Below are 17089 nucleotides of genomic sequence, written 5' to 3'. Positions count from 1 at the left end.
ATTGTCAAGTTCTCCTGATATCTCTCTATGTCCAGCTCGGTCATGACTCTGTCACCTGCGGGCTGCTCCAGGCCTGCAGATGCCACCCTCACCCTTGCCCTGGACACCCCTACCAGGGGGACAGGTGTCTACTCAGGGTCTCATCTCTAAGAATTACCAGTCCTGGGTGCTCCCACGTTCCTGCTCTCTCACAGCGTATTTAGGATGTCCCTTCTAGAAACAGATCTCTATGTTCAACTGCAGTCTTCCAGAAGCTATTCAGAGTCACCCAAAAGATTTGCCCATTGAGGGAAAGAGTTGCCCAGAGAGTCAGTGTCATGTGAGTGTGTCACAGCCTTCTCACAGCTTTCTTCTACCCACTCCCCATGTACTTATCCATTCATCCCTAAACCTTTACTGAGCACCCGTGTGTGTCAGACTCTGTGCTAGGAGTGAGGGACCTGGGACCCAGTCTGATCTGCTTCCACCCTCACGGAAGTGTCATAGGGCAGGGGCCCCCGTTAACCTTGTCTGCAGGTATCCACAGTCACTATAATCCTTTCCCTCCGTCCAGTCTCCAGAGAGCAGGGACCATCCTGAGACCCTTCTAGGACATTCTGCAGTATCGGCTGGATCTGAGCTTGCCTTTGGTTTTCTTACGGTCAACTTCATCCCCTTGGCAAGTATCTTACTCCTATCACTCCCACCTACTTTCTGCAAGTTGTGCCTACTTTAAAACAATACACCCCTTCGTGAAGGAAGCCAACAGTTCTGTTTCTGAGAACATGCCCTGTGGCCATAAGCAAGCTTTTTAGCTTCTAGCACAGTGCTTGTCCATATGAGGGGCTCAATAAATACTTCTTGGATTGATGTACTCTGAGCCTCAGCTTCTTCATCTGTAAAATGGGTGCAATAATAGTACCTTCCCTGCAGGGTGGTTCAGAGACTTAAATAAGGTATGCAAGAAGCGTAGTACAAGTTCTGCTCTTATAGCAGGTGCTGAGCTTATGTAAGTTCCATATTTGCACCCACAGGTGTCAGCCTCTGTTGCCCTGACCTTATCTGGGTCTTTCCTTTCCTGTAGCTGCATGGGGAGTCTGCACGCTGCTGAGTGACCTGCATGCCTCACCTTATAGAAAGGATGGCAGGCTCTGACCACCTGTGGCTGGCCTTGGCTTCCTGCATTTTGACCCTGGTATCTGCAGGGCAGCAAGGTGAGTGCCCTGCTCACCTGGCGTTGCAGATGTCCAGAACACCTGGGGAGTAAGTGGGGAAGGCAGAGAAGGCGGTGCAGGTTAGTGAGAGGAATGAGCTGGTCTACAGCAGAGACTCAGAGCTAGAAGTCAAGGGTTACATGCTGAGAAAAAGGGGAACCAAGCCACAGTCTCTCAAAGAGTCATATCGGAAAGTCCCCTGAAAAGGTGGTGGCAGCCAGTTAGCACAACTTCCCCTGTCCATATCTGGGAGAGCTCAGAACCCTGGGACTGGTATCTCCTTCCTCTGTATCCATTTGCTTATCTTGTAAAAATGAAAGAGCAAGATTTAGTGATCCCGCTGGTTCCTGCCAAAGATCTATGAATTGAGCATCTTACAAACTTGTAGAAAGGGTTTTCAAGCTCAAGACTACGGTGCAAATTTCTGCCTGTGTCGCCTGTGGGGAAAGGTGTTTGGGGAAACTGAGCTCATGGCTTCTGATGGGAACGTACAGGGTGTGCAGGAAATAATCCCAGAGTAACAAGTGCAGCAGCTTCTTTCCTTAAAGCAAGAGCACATGGGAGTGAGGCTTGGAAATCTCTCTTTTTAAGAATCCCCTCCTAACATGTATTGTAAGAATACGATCATGTGTGTGTATTTAGTTTGTCATTCAGGCACGCACACTATTTGACAAATCAAAACTAGAAAAGAAAATTAGCTTGGCCTTGGTGCTGTGCTTGGTATTTTACATGTATTATCTCATTTAATCCTCTAACAATCCTTTAAGGATTTATCCCTCCAAATGGGGCATACATATCCCAAGACATGACTCTGGGGTTGCATGGAACTCTTAAAAAAATTTAATAGATATATATTTATTTCCCTGGGTATTTTACAAAACATAAGTAGTGCATGACACCTATGTTATCATAGATATTATTCCTTAAGATGAAACTAGCTTTTAAAGAGAATCATTGAAAGAAACATTTTAAGTAAATAATAGGACAGGCTGACGCAGGTATGGAAAACATCAAGACTCAAGGCGTGGGAATGGCTGAGGTCTGGCAACCACAAGCTTGCAGGTGTGGTTTTGCTGATGAGTCCCAGGGGAGTTAAATCACCTGCCAAGGTCACCTAGCCAGCAGGTGTGGAGCTGGATTTATTTGATTTATTTATTTTTTAAAAGATGGCCAGTAAGGACATCTTAACCCTTGACTTGGTGTTGTCAGCACCACGCTCTCCCAAGTGAGCCATGGGTCGGCCCCGTGGAGCTGGATTTAAACCTAGCCTGACCAGCCTATCATTTTCCTCTCTCTCCTCTGCCTCTTCATACATCACAGTCCCTGAAACTGTTAAAACTCATGGTAGATCAGCAGCCAGAAATGGATTTGTTACATCAGTGGTTCTCAGCTGGAGGGGATTTTGCCCCACCAGGGACATTTGGCAATGCCTGGAGACAACTTGAGGGTGCTACTAGCATCTAGTGGGCAGAGACCAGCATTTCTGCTAAACATTCTACTATGTACAGGGCAGCCCCCATGTGGTAGAATGATCCAGCCAAGATGTCAATAGTGCCAAAGTTGAGAAATCTTTTGTTAGACTGTATCTGCTGATATGGAAAAATGGCTGTGCTGTATTAATTTAAAAATGCAAGTGGAAAAAAAAAGTTGTACAGATAAACTGATCTTTACTTTTAAAAAACCCTTATTTTTTAAACATACACGTAGCAAGAATCTGAAAGCTATACAACAGATTTATGATTACTTCTGGGGATGAAATGAGCTCATGAGGACTTTCATTTCTACTTTATTCGTTTAGTGATGTTTGAGGTTTTTTCCCAGTGAGCCCATATTAAGTAAATAATGAGAAAAACAAATATTGGTCAAACAAGTCTGCCTTGTATGGCTGTACAGGGAAGCACTTTGTAACTCTGAAAGGAGAGGAAGTGAGGTGGGGTGTGAAGGGCAGTGGCCCTGATGTCCCCAAGGCCTATGAAATACCACACCAAGTCCTGATTGAATTTTCTGACCCCAGGTGATGATGTTTGATATTTAATTACAGATTGTGTGTCTGATTTCCTCATTAGGGTCCTTAGCACATTTAAAGTAGAACGTGGGGGTGTAAAAATCCTGTGGGCTCTGGGGTTGCTCAGTGCACCCAAGCACACTCTGTCACTTTCCCAGGTTACCCTACTGAACCCAGTTCCTATGGGCTGGACTTGGAGTGTGAAGCCCTTGGCAACTCGGAGGCCCAACTCTGTTTTGACCCCTGCCAGAATTACACCAGCCTGGATGAGCCGTTCCGAAGTACAGAGAACTCAGAAGACAACCAGGGATGTGACGGGGACTTGCACGGCTGGTACCGCTTTGAGGGCGAAGGAGGAGTGAGGTTGCCGGAGACCTGTGTCCCAACGTACCGGTGCCAGACAGCCGCTCCCCTGTGGCTGAATGGGACCCACCCCATCCTTGGAGATGGCATTGTCAACCGCACTGCCTGTGCCCACTGGAGTGGCAACTGCTGTCTCTGGAAGACTGAGGTGCTGGTGAAGGCCTGCTCGGGTGGGTACCATGTGTACCGGTTGGATGGCACCCCCAGCTGTGATCTGAGATACTGTACAGGTAAGCAGCAGAGATCCTGGAGGCAGCTGCTGGCCAGGGTGACCAGTGACATCCCGAAGGCTCAGGAGAGTGATTAGAACAGGTCAAAAGGAAACTACACAGAACAATCTTGAGTCAGCTCCTGCTGGCTACTGCCCAGTAGGAAGGTAGTCCAGTGGTTGCCAGGTCTTTCAGCATTTCAAGGAAAGCCAGAAATTCCAATTTGAGAGTGAAGTCTCCCGATTTATAAATGTGTGTAGCATAGTATCAAGAACTCAGGCTCATTCAGATTTTGGTTCTATTTCGGCAGTTTAATTTACCTCTCTGAGTCTTCCTTTCTGATTTGAAAAAATGGAAAATAGCAAAAATAACAGCTAACACATAGTGCTCACAACGCACCCGCTACTATCCTAAGCACTTGAAACACACACACGGGTACTTTAAAAAAGCTTATGGAATGATTAGTAGTATCTTTTATTCTACTTTTCCATGAACTTTTGGAAGCATCCTTGAATTAACTTATCTAATCCTTTCACCAACTCCATGAGATCAGCACCACCTCCAGGGCACAGAAAAGTTAGGGAGCTCTCCTAGTGTCACCGAACTGGGTTTTGAATCCAGGCACTCGACCCTGTCAGTCATATGCTTAACCATTATTCTGCCCTGTCTCATATTGTTACCCTGAAGATTAAACGAGATAATACATAGAAAGCACTTAGCATGAAGCCGGGCCTGTAGCAAGCGTTTCGATGGCAGCTCTGGGGTTCTGCCTTACTGCACTGGATTGGGAGATAGGAAATCTGAGTTTGAGGCTTAACCCTTGTACTAAGTGTGGCACAACCTTGGCGAGACTCCTGTACCCTGGAGGAATGAGAGGTCTGGGTTGGGGGCCTCAGGTCTATCCTGCCCTGCATCCTGATCTCTTCCTCCCTCCCCTAGACCCCTCCACTGTGAAAGACCAATGTGAGGAGGCTTGCCGCCCTGAGGAGGAGTGCCTCGCTGTCGACGGCATCTGGGGCTGTTTCTGCAAACAGGACCTCAATGGCTCTGGTGAGCAGCTCGCTGGGCTGGTGGCTGCCGTCCTGCAGGGTCAGGACAAGGTGTAGACCAGAGATGGGGGCATGGAACTGATGTGGGAGGAATTCGGGTTCTCCAGTCCACTTGCCATGAAGTCAGTGGGTGTCCAAAGAAGGGAGGGCAGGACTGGAACAAATTTCCAGGTCGGCCACTGGACTGTGGCCTTGGGAAATGGCTCAGACGTGGGCAGGCTTGACCCATGAAGGACAGAGGAACTGAGGATGAGATCTCTGCAAGTGAGGCTGCTGTGTTCAAGTATCAGAGTCTTCATGTCAGGGACGTGGGCAGACTCCTGGGACAAGACACCTACCCTGAGCCTTAATGTCCTCATCTCTAAAATGAAGATAGTAATAAAAACACCTGCCATATAAGGCTATTGTGAGAATTAAATCAGAGCAGTCCAATGGGCAGGCTTGACAGGTGATGAGTTTCTCGTTCCAGGAAGTGAGGAGGCAGAATCCCATGTCCTGGGGTTAGGGATGCCGTAGACAAACCTTAAGCCCTGGATGGGCTTGGATGGGCCTCCAACGGAGATTATTTCCCTCATCTCTTCGTAGGACTCTAATGAGGGCCTTTGACTCTTGGCCTTGGCACAGCGTGCTTTCCTCTGAGCACACTCTCAGTCCATATTGAAGTGTCCTAGGGAGAGGGACAAGAAGAAGCATGACATATTTGGAAAACTGGGCTGCAGTGGACAAGGTGGTGCTTAGCTGTGCCCAGCAAGAGCAACGTGGGGGAAGGAAACACCCCTGCTCCCCTCGAAGACTCTCTCTGCTCATTGGGTGGGTGAGAGCCTAGAGGGTTGGTGGTGTTTTCTGGGGTTAGGCTCATCCCAGAGTCAGCCCATCCCAGAGGTTGGGCTTTGAGGATGCCTCTATACCTGGATGGACTCCAAGGTCATCCTCAGCTGGTTGGATGAGCAGGGGGCTTCATTAGTGACTGGCAGAACAGTGGCTGTTCAGTGCGCCCCTGTCGCTTGCAGACACAATCCCTTCAAGATCTGGCTCTCAGTGACTTCTCCATCTCCTCACTTCCACCCCCTCCTGTCCTGAGTTTCTCTACCTCTGAACTCTGCACTTCTATAAACACACTCTCCCATCTCCACACCTTTCCTTCTGCTGTTCCCTTAGCCGGGATTTCTTAGTTTGCCTTATTCACTTGCAAAGCTCCTGCCCCCTCTCAAGTCTCAGCCCACCATGAATCCTTCCCTGACGTCACCAACAGACTCAGATCAACCTTCCTGTGTGACCCCTGCCCCTGGAACATACTTCTGTCGGCAACTTCACCAGGTTGAATCGTCATAAACTGTTGGGATGTTGGTGTTGACACAAAACCAAAGAATCCTCATGTCATACTGAGTTCATTTATATTATTTATTTTTCTGTTAAATGTTCCTAGCACACAGAGAAGCTGGTTAGTAAATGTGGACTGACCCAATGCATTCATGAATACGATAGAAATTGTATTTCTATTTATTTACTGTCTGTCTCCCCTGTTAGGATGTTAGCTCTATAAGGGTGGGAATTTTATCAGTTTTGATAAGTGTTGTATCCTCCACCACCTGGCAGATAGTAGATGCTCAAGAAGTATTTGTTGAATAAATGTTGAATGAATGAATAAATAGGATGGCTCTGAACCTGGTCAGATGTTCCAGTTTCGCAAAGTAGTATATATCTATCATTAATTCTAGTCTGGAATGCATGACCATCCTACATCCCCAAAGATCCCAATTCCCCAGAGGAACTAGACAGGAAAACTTTAGCCAAGCCTGCATATAGGATGCTTAGAAATCTTGGACCAGTGTCTTAAGCAACCTCGCCTGCCGCCAGCCTGGACATGAATTCCATCTGGGCCTCAGGCCTCTTCTAGTCTACCCAACCTCCTGGTGGGCATGGTGGCTTTGCCAAAGGGCAGGGAATGTGGGCTCTGCCCACTGCTTCCAAGTCCCGGTGCACTTTACCTACCCCTCCCTTGGCTTTCCAGACGTCTACAGTCTACAGCCTCAGCTGGAATGTGGGCCCACGGAGATGAAGGTGAAGGTGGACAAGTGTTTGCTGGGAGGCCTGGGTTTGGGGGAGGATCCCATTGCCTATCTGCTGGACTGGAACTGCAGCACCATCATGCAAGAAGAGGAGAGCAACTGGATTTCTGTGACCAGCCCCGTCCAGGCTAGTGCCTGCGGGACCATTCTGGAAGTGAGTAGCGCTCACACCACTGCTGCCTCAGTGTGGGAGTCGGGCTGATGGGACCTATCTCAGTAGCTGTGAGATCTTGGGCAAGTCACTTAGCCTCTCTGGGCCTCCAGGGTTATGTGAGATTCCACCTGTTTGTTCACATAAAGAGCTTAATACAGATGTGACACTTGAGTTCAGTAAATGTAAGCTCTAATTATGATGATTTTAATTAGGGCTGATAGGGGTGGGATGTACAAAGGAGCAAGTGTGGTGGTTCCTGACCACCTTCCTGAGGGCCAGTAATTTATTGTTTTAGTTTTGGGTCTGGGTTCCTCATTCTCCTTCCCATAAAGTGTCATCACCCCCGGAGGAAGAGGCCCAGTTTTTTCCTTGATATCAGAAGGTAGTGTGGCTGCATGGTCGAGAACATTGACTCTGGAATCAGACAAATCTGAGTTCGAGATATCCCTACACAAACATATACTTAAATATATATGTGTTTTTGTTTTTATGTCAAAGAGAAATCAAACCCATGCCATCTATAAAAACACCCTCTTCTTGGCCAACGATTTCATCATCAGAGACATCCTCCTTAGCATCAACTTCCAATGTGCCTACCCACTGGACATGAAAGTCAGCCTCCAAACTGCCCTGCAGCCCATCGTAAGGTACGACACTGACCCTTGCCCTTTGAGCCTAACCCTGACTTAGTTACACAAACTTCAAGTGCAACTTATCGTGTCCACACAGTGCTACCGACCTCCTTCGGGAGTTTCTGTTCCTTCAGTCATTCATTGCACAAATATCTGTTGGTCGTCTGTTAAGGGTGTTCAACATGAATAATGTAGACATAGGATATTTTGTGGATATTAAAGATTATTATTATGAAGCAGTGCAGCCATGTGAAACAGTGCTTATTAAATGTGCCATGGAACAAAACTACAGGACGAGTTCATTCACCTTGAGGAAGAAAGGTCTTAAACAGCTATTTATGCCAATAATTGTTTACAAGTGAGATGAATACAATGTAGGAGAAACACGAGTTGCTTAGGAAGCAGGGAACAGGGGTCCAGGACCTAATCTTGGTGGGCGGGGATGTAGGTCAGGAAGGCTTCCCTGCAGACACAGGATTTAAGCAGAGACCAGCTTTGACTGGATAAACAGCACCCCTGCCCCCACCACAAATAGAACCAAATGGCATTTGGGTGGGATTTGATCTGGACAGGGGCTTTTGTGTGTTTTGCTGACTGCTGTACTTCCATGCCTGAAATGCAGCCCTATTGAATCAGTTCCTTAGCATTCTTAGACTTTCCATGGTGTAAGAAATACAGAGAGCCCTTTCCATTTCTCTATTACTTCCTGGGCTCACTGAGTGGCAGGATCAGAAAGATTAGAAATTTTCTAATTCAATGATTTTCAGACTATATTGTGTTGGGGCTCATGGTTCATAAAAAATCAAAATTAAGGCCACTGATCTCGTTAAAATTGGTGTTTCACTGAAGATTGTGGGGTGGAGGGAAGAGATCTGCTGCTAAAATTTGTGAACCCACAGATCTAGTCCCAAACCCTGCTCTCCAGGTGGGAAGATGGAGGGTACCCAACCATTATTATTCCTTGACTGTGACTGCCATGCAGGGAGCATTGGTGGAAATCCTGGAGACAGACTTGTCTCTGTCAAGTTTAGTGCCTAGAAGCTAGTAAATGCTTGGTTTAAATGAATGATTGAATGGTCCATTTAGGGATCAAAGGTGTGCCTCTGCCTTTATAACCTTATGCAAGTGCAGGTCTTGATTTATGGTGTTCTCACTAGTCAAAGCCTGATGTTTTCCCTCTTTTGGTTTTCCTTGTCTCAGTTCCCTGAACATCAGTGTGGGTGGGGAGGGAGAGTTCACTGTCATCATGGCTCTCTTCCAAGACGAGAACTACACGTATCCTTACGAAGGGGCTATGGCTGTGCTGTCAGTAGAATCCATGCTCTATGTGGGCGCCATCCTGGAGAAAGGGGACACCTCGCGCTTTAACCTATTGCTGAGGAACTGCTATGCCACCCCCACTGAAGACAAGGCTGACCCTGTGAAGTATTTCATCATCAGAAACAGGTATCGCATGACTCTGGGATTCTCTTTTGGCCTTAATGAGGTTTGGGGGGAAATATTCTTCTCATTCATGCCTGGCAGTTGTGTAAATTGGCTTACCACTTTTGGAAGTAATTTGGTATTACATATTATAACCATACCCTTTCGCCCAAGAATATTAGTCCTGAGATGTTAGCCTAAAGTATTAATACAAAATATTTGGGCAGGGTAAAGAAACGCCAGTTATTTTCCATTTCAGCCCTATTCTTGATAACTTTGGCAATAGGTTCATTGTTCAAAAATAGGGGATTGATTAAGTAATGATGGATTATTATGTAGATGTTAACACTGAGCAACATAAAAACGATATGACAAACATATTGGACCAAATATTACTGACTATTGTTAACTGACAAAAACAAAGGAAAAATATGCATCTATAGGTCATGATTCAAATCATAACAATACTACTAGCTAATATTTATCATTGAGCTTCGCTATGTGCCAAACACCATGCTAAGTAATATAGATGGGTTGTCTCATTAAACGACCACATCAACTCTATCAGATGGATATGGCTGTCACCACTTTACATGTAAGGAAATTGAGGCTCAGTAAGGTTAAGTAACCTGCCCATGATCACTTATCTAGAAAGTGGGCTAGGCTGGAATTTAAAACCAGTTTGTCTTACTGCAGAGACTATGCCCAAAATCATTTAAACCATGTGAGCTCATGGATAACATCTTGGAGGAAACATAGAAGAAGAGAAAAAGTCCATGCTGTCATGATGGAGGGAACCTGAAGGGCACTTTAATTTTCTCTGATGCTGTTTTAGAAGTTACATTCTTGTCCCCTGTCACTCTCCCAGCTGCCCAAATCAACATGATTCCACTATCAACGTGGAGGAGAATGGGATATCCTCAGAAAGCCGGTTCTCAGTTCAGATGTTCATGTTTGCTGGAAATTATGACCTAGTTTTCCTGCATTGTGAGATTCATCTCTGTGATTCCCTCAATGAAGAGTGCCTGCCAGTGAGTGTGTCTTTGGACCAGACTATTCAGAGCCTGGCTTGGGGCCTGGCACTGGATGGGCTTTTCATATATATTCATTGGAATTATGAAGAGAGGGAGGGAAGGAGGGAGGGAGGGAGGGAGGGAGGGAGGGAGGAAGGAAGGGAGGGAGGGAGGGAGGGAGGGAGGGAGGGAGGGAGGGAGGAAAGAAGGCTGAAGAAATGGAAAGACAGATGGGTGGGTGGATGGATGTGAGGGAGGGAGAGAGGGAAGAACTAAGAAAGAAATACATGGAGTTTAGATCTCCTAAAAGCCCTTTTGCAAGCAATCATTTCGTCCCCAAGAGGCAGACCAGGTGAAGGAGACTGTCCACTAGGTTTCCTTGATACAAGATGTATTTTAAATGATTATAATAATACTTGACTTTTTTAGTGCATACTGTGTCCATCATCATGCTAAAATTTTACATGCCTTATCTAATTTGACTCTCAGAACAACCCTTTAAGTAAATCCTTTTATCAACCCCTTTGTACAGATAAGGAAACTGAGGCTAAGAGAAGCCCCTTGCCCAAGGGCATACACAGCTAGAGAGTATCAGAGCTGGGACTTGCACCAGCTGAGATGTGAGTCCAGTGCCCATGCTCTTATCCCCATTTGGTACTGCCTGGGGATAGTGGACATCTGCTGAGGACTTACTATGTGCCCATGTGCTGCAGACATACCTTATTTTAATCTTTACAACTGGGTAGGTATTATTTAATCATTATAGAGAGGTGAAGTCATTTGACCCCAATTACAGCTAAATGAGAGTAAGATGAGATTCAGACTCAGAATTGTTTGACATGGCAATGAGAATTCTCTAGATTAAGATAACCATGGCATCAGAATGAGGGGCCTATGGCTGGTGGAGCCCAGTTCTTAGGCCAGAGCTTCTTGTTGCAGGGGCAGTCTAAATAGAAACCATGTAGTTAAATTTTGATTTAATGCAAGTTCTCCATCCTCACAGTCTTGCTCAGGAAGTCAAGTCCGCAGTGAAGTACTGGCCATCAACCTAGCCCAGGTTCTAGATTTGGGACCCATCACTCGGAAAGGTAAGTGGCCAAGTCCAGGTGGCAAGGTCAGCTGGCCAGGTGCTGAGAGCTAACCACAGATGCTTGGGGTCAACTGCCCAACTACTCAGGGCATTTCTGTCTCCTCAGTCCAGCCCCCACTGATGAATCTCTATTCCCATGAGGTGCTTTGGGTAATAATAATAACACTGCTATTTGTGGTGGGCCTCCCATGTGCTAGAGTCCAGGCTGAGCTCTTGCATCCATCAATTTATGTCATCCTACCATGACTGTGTCCATTTTACAGGTAAGAAATCAAGGCTTAGAGAGATTAAGTGACTCACCCAAGATCACCCTGCTCATGCGTGGCTGGAATTGAACCCAGCTGAGTCTGATTCCAAAGCACGTGGCCTTTTCCTTACTACACCTGCTCCCAGGTCCTCATAACTCAGTCCCAACTCCCCCTTATATGCAATTTTCTTTTCTAGTGAATGACTGTATTTTTCAAAATTCAGCTACAATATTCTGGAGTATGATATAGGGGGAACTTTCCAACTACTTTTCAAATTTTCACCCATCCTACACATGAATTAGCAGTATTGTCATGGTTTTTGTTTCCATCAGAATGGAGAAGTCAAGAAACCCAAAAGAATGAAAGCATTTTTTTTGGCCTAAAGGAATTAAGATGCATTAATAACAGTAATAATAGTAATACTTTGGTTGTGCCTGCCACCACGCCAAACACCTTTACATGCATTATCACTTGAATGCTCACTATAGCCCAAGGAGGTGAGCACTGTTATACTTCTGTTCTCTAGATGGGTAAACAGAGGCTGTCTCATGAAGAAGGCTCTGCTCTGAGTTGTCCTGACCTTTTACTGAGCCCTCAAATTCCACTTGGGAATCAGACATGCTGGAGTTCAAATCCGAGCTCTGCTACTGAATGGCAAGGTCAACCTGGCCAGTCCTTCAACATCACGGAGCCTCAGTCTTCTCATCTGTCGAATGGGAAGAGCACACGTGCCTCACAAATCTATTGAGAGGATTAAGTTTAAAATGTGTGAAACGTGTTTACAAAGGTGCTTACAGATGCCTCCACAATGTGGATTGTCAGTGGTTGTGATGAGCAGGTCCAGGAGGATTTGGAGCAGCTATGGCCACAGTGCTGCAGTCACTGGAGCATGACTAAAGAAACCCTCACCTTTTGCTCTTGTTCACAGATGCCCAGTCTCTTGATGTCATGAATGGAACCCCCAGCACTGCAGGTACATCATTTTCTTATAGCTTTCATATAGGCCTCCCAACTCTCTCTCCTTCCTCTTTTCAACTTAGTGCACATTTATTCAGCCCTAATGTGTGCCGGGCCCTGTGCTGGAGACTGTGGACACTGAAATGAATCAGACCCAAGGCTGAGTCTTGACACACTCAGAGTCTAGCAAAGGAGACAGTCATTTAACAACAAATATTTATCGAGTGCCTACTGTGTGCCAGGCATTGTTCTAGGCACTGAAGATATGCTGGTGAACAAGACAGACCAGGTGCCAGCCCTCACAGAGCTTATGTTCTAGTGTGGGAAGTGGCTAATAAAAAGTAGACAAGGTAATTTAGAAATAAAGGTGATGTGATAGAAATTTACCAGCATGAGTAATGATGCCTTAAATAAGATGAAAATTTATTTCTCTGACACATAAATAAAGTTTAGAGGCAAGCAGTCAAAGGCTACTAGGACAGCACCATGAAGTCATCAAAGATCCAGACTTCTTCCAGCTCAACCCTCCACCGTCTATAAGGTGTAGCCATTGTCTTCATGGTCCAAAATGGCAGCCAGAGCTCCAAACTTCCTGTCTAAGCAGCAGGATGGAGGGAACATAGAAGCAGTCAATGAATGTTAAGGAACATTTCTGGAAGGTGGCATCTTATACCTCTGCTGACATCTCATTGGCCAGCGATTAGTCACATGGGCACACCTGGCTGAATGGATGCTGGGAAATGTAATCTTTATGCTGGGTGGCCATGTGCCTAACCAACATCTGATGGTTTTGTTATCAAGGTAGGGAGGAAGAATGAATATTAGAATGGATAAGTGGTCAGAAAAACCTTCAGAGAAAGTGATACTTGAACAAAATGAGAAAAAGGAGCCAGGTGTGCAGATGAGCCAGGTGTGCACCTGAGGGCAATGAGCCCTATAGGCAGAGGGAGCAATGATTAACTGCACAGATAAGACAGGCACATAGTACATAAATGACAAGCAAGTACATGGTACAGAAGGAGTATACGAGAAGACTGATTAACTGTATTGGGTAATGTCTGGAAAGAATTTCATCAAGTAGTAATATCTGAATGGGGTTTTGATGAATGGGGTTCAACAGGCAGACAAATCAAAGACATATATTTTGAACAAAATGTAAAGCACCTGCTATTAAGGTTTTGCTACTCTCTAAAATGACCTACATTGGTGAACCCAAAAGACATGAAAAAGTTCTTTTCATCCTCAAATCCCCAACTAGATCGCCATCTAAAAACTTCCCACATAAGTCCAAGGTGGCCTCTGGATGCTCAGTGGTAACATTCAGACAATGCTAAGAAAAGTAATGCTCATTGGAGAGAGTGGTTAGAGCTGAGACTAAAAGCAGCTTGAAGTCAGGGACCTCAAGTCTCATTAGTTTTTGCAAGTCCTCAGGTTAGCAGAATGATTGGAACAGTGTGGCTTCCCAGTAGAGTTTGCTGAATTGACTAATTTCTAGGGTGAGTGGTGGATTTTACAGCCTTCTGGAAGAGCAGGGGATCAATCTGATGTGGAAGCAGCAGACCACCACAAGAGGGCACTTGTGGCTTTCATTGTTTGCTCTCTCCCAGGATCATTTTTGATGTTTTAAAACTAACTGAACATCAACCTATGTTTTGTAATTATGAGCTGGTTGTCACACACTAATATGTTTCTGAAAATTATTATATTTCTCTTCCCACTTCTAGGACTTCAGCAAGTACTTTGAAATTTGGGGGATGGGGAGATGTTATAATATGGTAGTATGGTGGGAGACGGTACACATGCTTCTCCTAGGATCCCCAGTACAAGGCAACTATCATCCAGGATCCATGCCCTTATTAACACTGAGTACACAGTGATGTGCAAAAGACATATGATCCCAGGCCTCCCAGATCTTAAAGTCTAATTTTCAAAACCAGGACTTACATGATATTTTCCATGTGCCAGGCACTGTTCTAAATGCTTGATATGAATTCACTCATTTATGCCTTACAAAAATCCAATGCAGTGATAGGTGATGTTAATATTTCTGTTCCGTGTACAGAGAAACGCAGGCACAGAGAGGTTTAATAACTTGCCTGCGATTGCCTGGCTAGTTGCAGAGCTGAGATTTTAAGCTAAGCAGTCAGGCCTCAGAGGCAGTGCTTTCTAACCTCTGTGTCTTTCTGCCTTAGTCAGCATAAGTTATGCTAGATATTGTAATGAACAATTCCCAGTCCTCTGTGCTTTTGAACAATTCCCGATCCTCTGTGTTGTGTGTAAAGACACAATAGTATAATTTCCCACTAAATCACTAAGGGGCAGGGCTGGGGGGAAGTTCTGCTCCATGCAGTCATTAGGAACTCAGGTTCTCTTCCTACCTTCTGGTAACTTCTTTCAACTCCACTATCCCTGAGTCCTACCCTGGATCCTCTGCATCTGGTCCTTGATGGTGGGTGAGAGAGCATGCAGGATCATGTAGGAGGTTTCAAAGACCGGGCCTAGAAGTGGCATGGATGACTTCTACCCACATTTCACTGGCCAGATTCAGTGACATGACCCCACCTACCTGCAAAGGAGGCTAGGAAAACCTGCTTTTTTGTGCCCAGAGGAAAATGAAAAAAGAAGCTGGTGATTAGATCACTTTGCCTCTACCAAGGACTCACAGGGGCTGTAATTCAGAGCACATAAGGATGTTCTGCTGTTCTGCTGTTCTCATCCTTGTGCAAAAAACAAAGAGGCCAGCTCGTGTTTGCTGCTGAGTTCCAAAGCCTAACACTTGACAGTCATCTCTTTTATATTTCAGGGTTCCTGGTGGCCTGGCCCATGCTCCTTCTGCCTGTCCTCCTGGCCTGGCTGTTCTGAGAGCTCAGCTGGGCAACTGGACTCAAAGTTTGTGTCCTTCCCCCGGCAGTGGCTCCCATTTAGCCTTCAGCCTCCTGGTTCCCTGTCCAAATCATGCACAGTCTTGGTATTAATAGACTCAAGGCCAGTCTAGTTTGGGGAAAGGGAAGGGTGTTAACCTTCTTTAACACTCTCAGTGCCTTTGTAGTCTTCTTTTGCTCATGGTGGGCGGGGCTGTCTTCCTCATTTGTTAGTAGAACCTTGACCACAAACTTGCTAAGTGCCTTTGTAGCACATGATTATAACTCCAGGGAAGAGGTGTCCTGTTATGTGGTCGGGGGGTGGTGGGCACGTAAAAGAGGCACCTCCCATGACTCCTTCCCACACATTTCCTGTTCTGACTGCTGATGAATTGAACAGACTGACCCTTGCATTCACTCTGCTTCCTATGATGTGTTTCTATCGTGGTCTCTACAATCAAAATGGGAACATGTAAAGGGGCCACTTTTGGAGACTGCTCCAGAGAAAACTGGTTCCCACTCCTTCCCTGTGCCCCACCACACCATAGGCATGCTGTGATTTGCCTAGAACTACACAGACCCCTACCCTTGGGACTTGGATGCTGGTGGAACTGCTTGATTTTGGTGCAAAGATCTCGCTATAAATAGTGGTGTGCTTGTTCTGAAGGGCTAAGCAGGGAGTTTCAGAAGAAAATGGTGCATGTATCTGCAAAGTCTGGGAGATGGGTGAAGTCCTTTTAAGATAACCTTTAATGAACCCTCATGTAGCACTTCACAAAGATGCCACAAATAGAAAATGCCTCCCCTTCCTGCAGCTACACATCAGGCCTCTCCAACCTGGCCGCGGGGAAAATAGCAGGGGCTAGGGCCAGACCATCAGATGCTAAGCCTCTTTATCTGCTGGGAGGAGACTCTCAAATGTGCTGCCTTGTTCAGAGATGGTGTGGTTGCAAGAAACAGAAACCCACTCCAAATAACTCAGGCAATCATGGAATTAATTATAAAGATATAGAAGCACAAAGTGTAAGGGCAGGAGATACACCCTAGCTGCACAAGCACCGGGAGTGGGGTCTGGCAAACCATGAGAAACCCGTTTGTCTGTCTTTCCATCAGTCACTCTTCCTGAAGCCATGTAGCCTTTTATATCTACTTATCTTTGTGCATCTCCTTCATTTCCCCCTCTCTGAAGCTGGCTTTTCCTGTCCATTCCTCCCTTGATGAAATATGGACATTCTGTCTTCACATTACTTCCTAATTCAGGGACCAACAGAGACTGACTAGCATCTTGCTATCCCACATCCAAAGTGCATCAGGGCAATCCAGTTTCCCTGCTTGAGTTAGAGTGCTTACCCTGGTGCAGTCATCTGGGGCCAGGTGAGTGGGACCATCCAGCACAAATGTAGCCGAGGGGGCTGATCTGATGGGGCAGGTCTCAAACAAATGGGGCTTTTTCTTGGACAGACATCCCAAAAGACCACTATGCTGGTGGCTTCTTTGAAAGAGGGGTTCCTGGGAGGAATTGCTTCCTGTTTCCCGGGGAGTTAGAGGATTCATACCTACCACACTCCAGGGGAGGTGGTGTGGTAGGAATAGGCCTGAAAAAGAGGTCAGGAGGTTCTAACCTTTTCCTCTCTCTGACGTTCAGCTTCTCCCTTCTGTAGAATAAAAGGAGTTGGGCTACAACAAGGTTCTCAAACATTTTTAAATAGTAGAATTCTTCCTTTAAATATAATTCTGCATGGACGTCCAATACAGAGAGATTAAAAGCAAATAGACTCTTGTCAGGTGGGAGGCTTAGCTCTCCCATTCTGTGATTCCCTCTTC

At 45.9% G+C, this 17089-nt stretch overlaps 1 protein-coding gene across 3 annotated transcripts; it reads left to right on the top strand.

The window, feature by feature from the left end:
- Positions 1–1099: 1099 nt before the first annotated feature.
- Positions 1100–15266, top strand: GP2 (glycoprotein 2). 3 transcript variants are annotated; one of them, XM_063100409.1, is made up of 10 exons: positions 1100–1193; positions 3376–3384; positions 4710–4820; positions 6831–7042; positions 7541–7689; positions 8875–9120; positions 9965–10127; positions 11113–11197; positions 12376–12420; positions 15208–15266. In XM_063100409.1, the coding sequence occupies exons 1-10, from the start codon at positions 1100–1102 to the stop codon at positions 15264–15266; spliced, it is 1173 nt and encodes a 390-aa protein (XP_062956479.1). The 3 variants fall into 3 exon arrangements, with proteins under 3 accessions (XP_062956479.1, XP_062956478.1, XP_062956480.1); XM_063100408.1 differs by having other exon boundaries at positions 3357–3791; XM_063100410.1 differs by lacking the exon at positions 3376–3384.
- The last annotated feature ends 1823 nt before the right edge of the window (positions 15267–17089 follow it).

Source organism: Cynocephalus volans, chromosome 6 (assembly GCF_027409185.1).
Source record: "Cynocephalus volans isolate mCynVol1 chromosome 6, mCynVol1.pri, whole genome shotgun sequence".
Taxonomy (NCBI): domain Eukaryota; kingdom Metazoa; phylum Chordata; class Mammalia; order Dermoptera; family Cynocephalidae; genus Cynocephalus; species Cynocephalus volans.
Note: the sequence above shows the minus strand (reverse complement) of the source record. Positions and strands in the feature narration are given on the sequence as shown.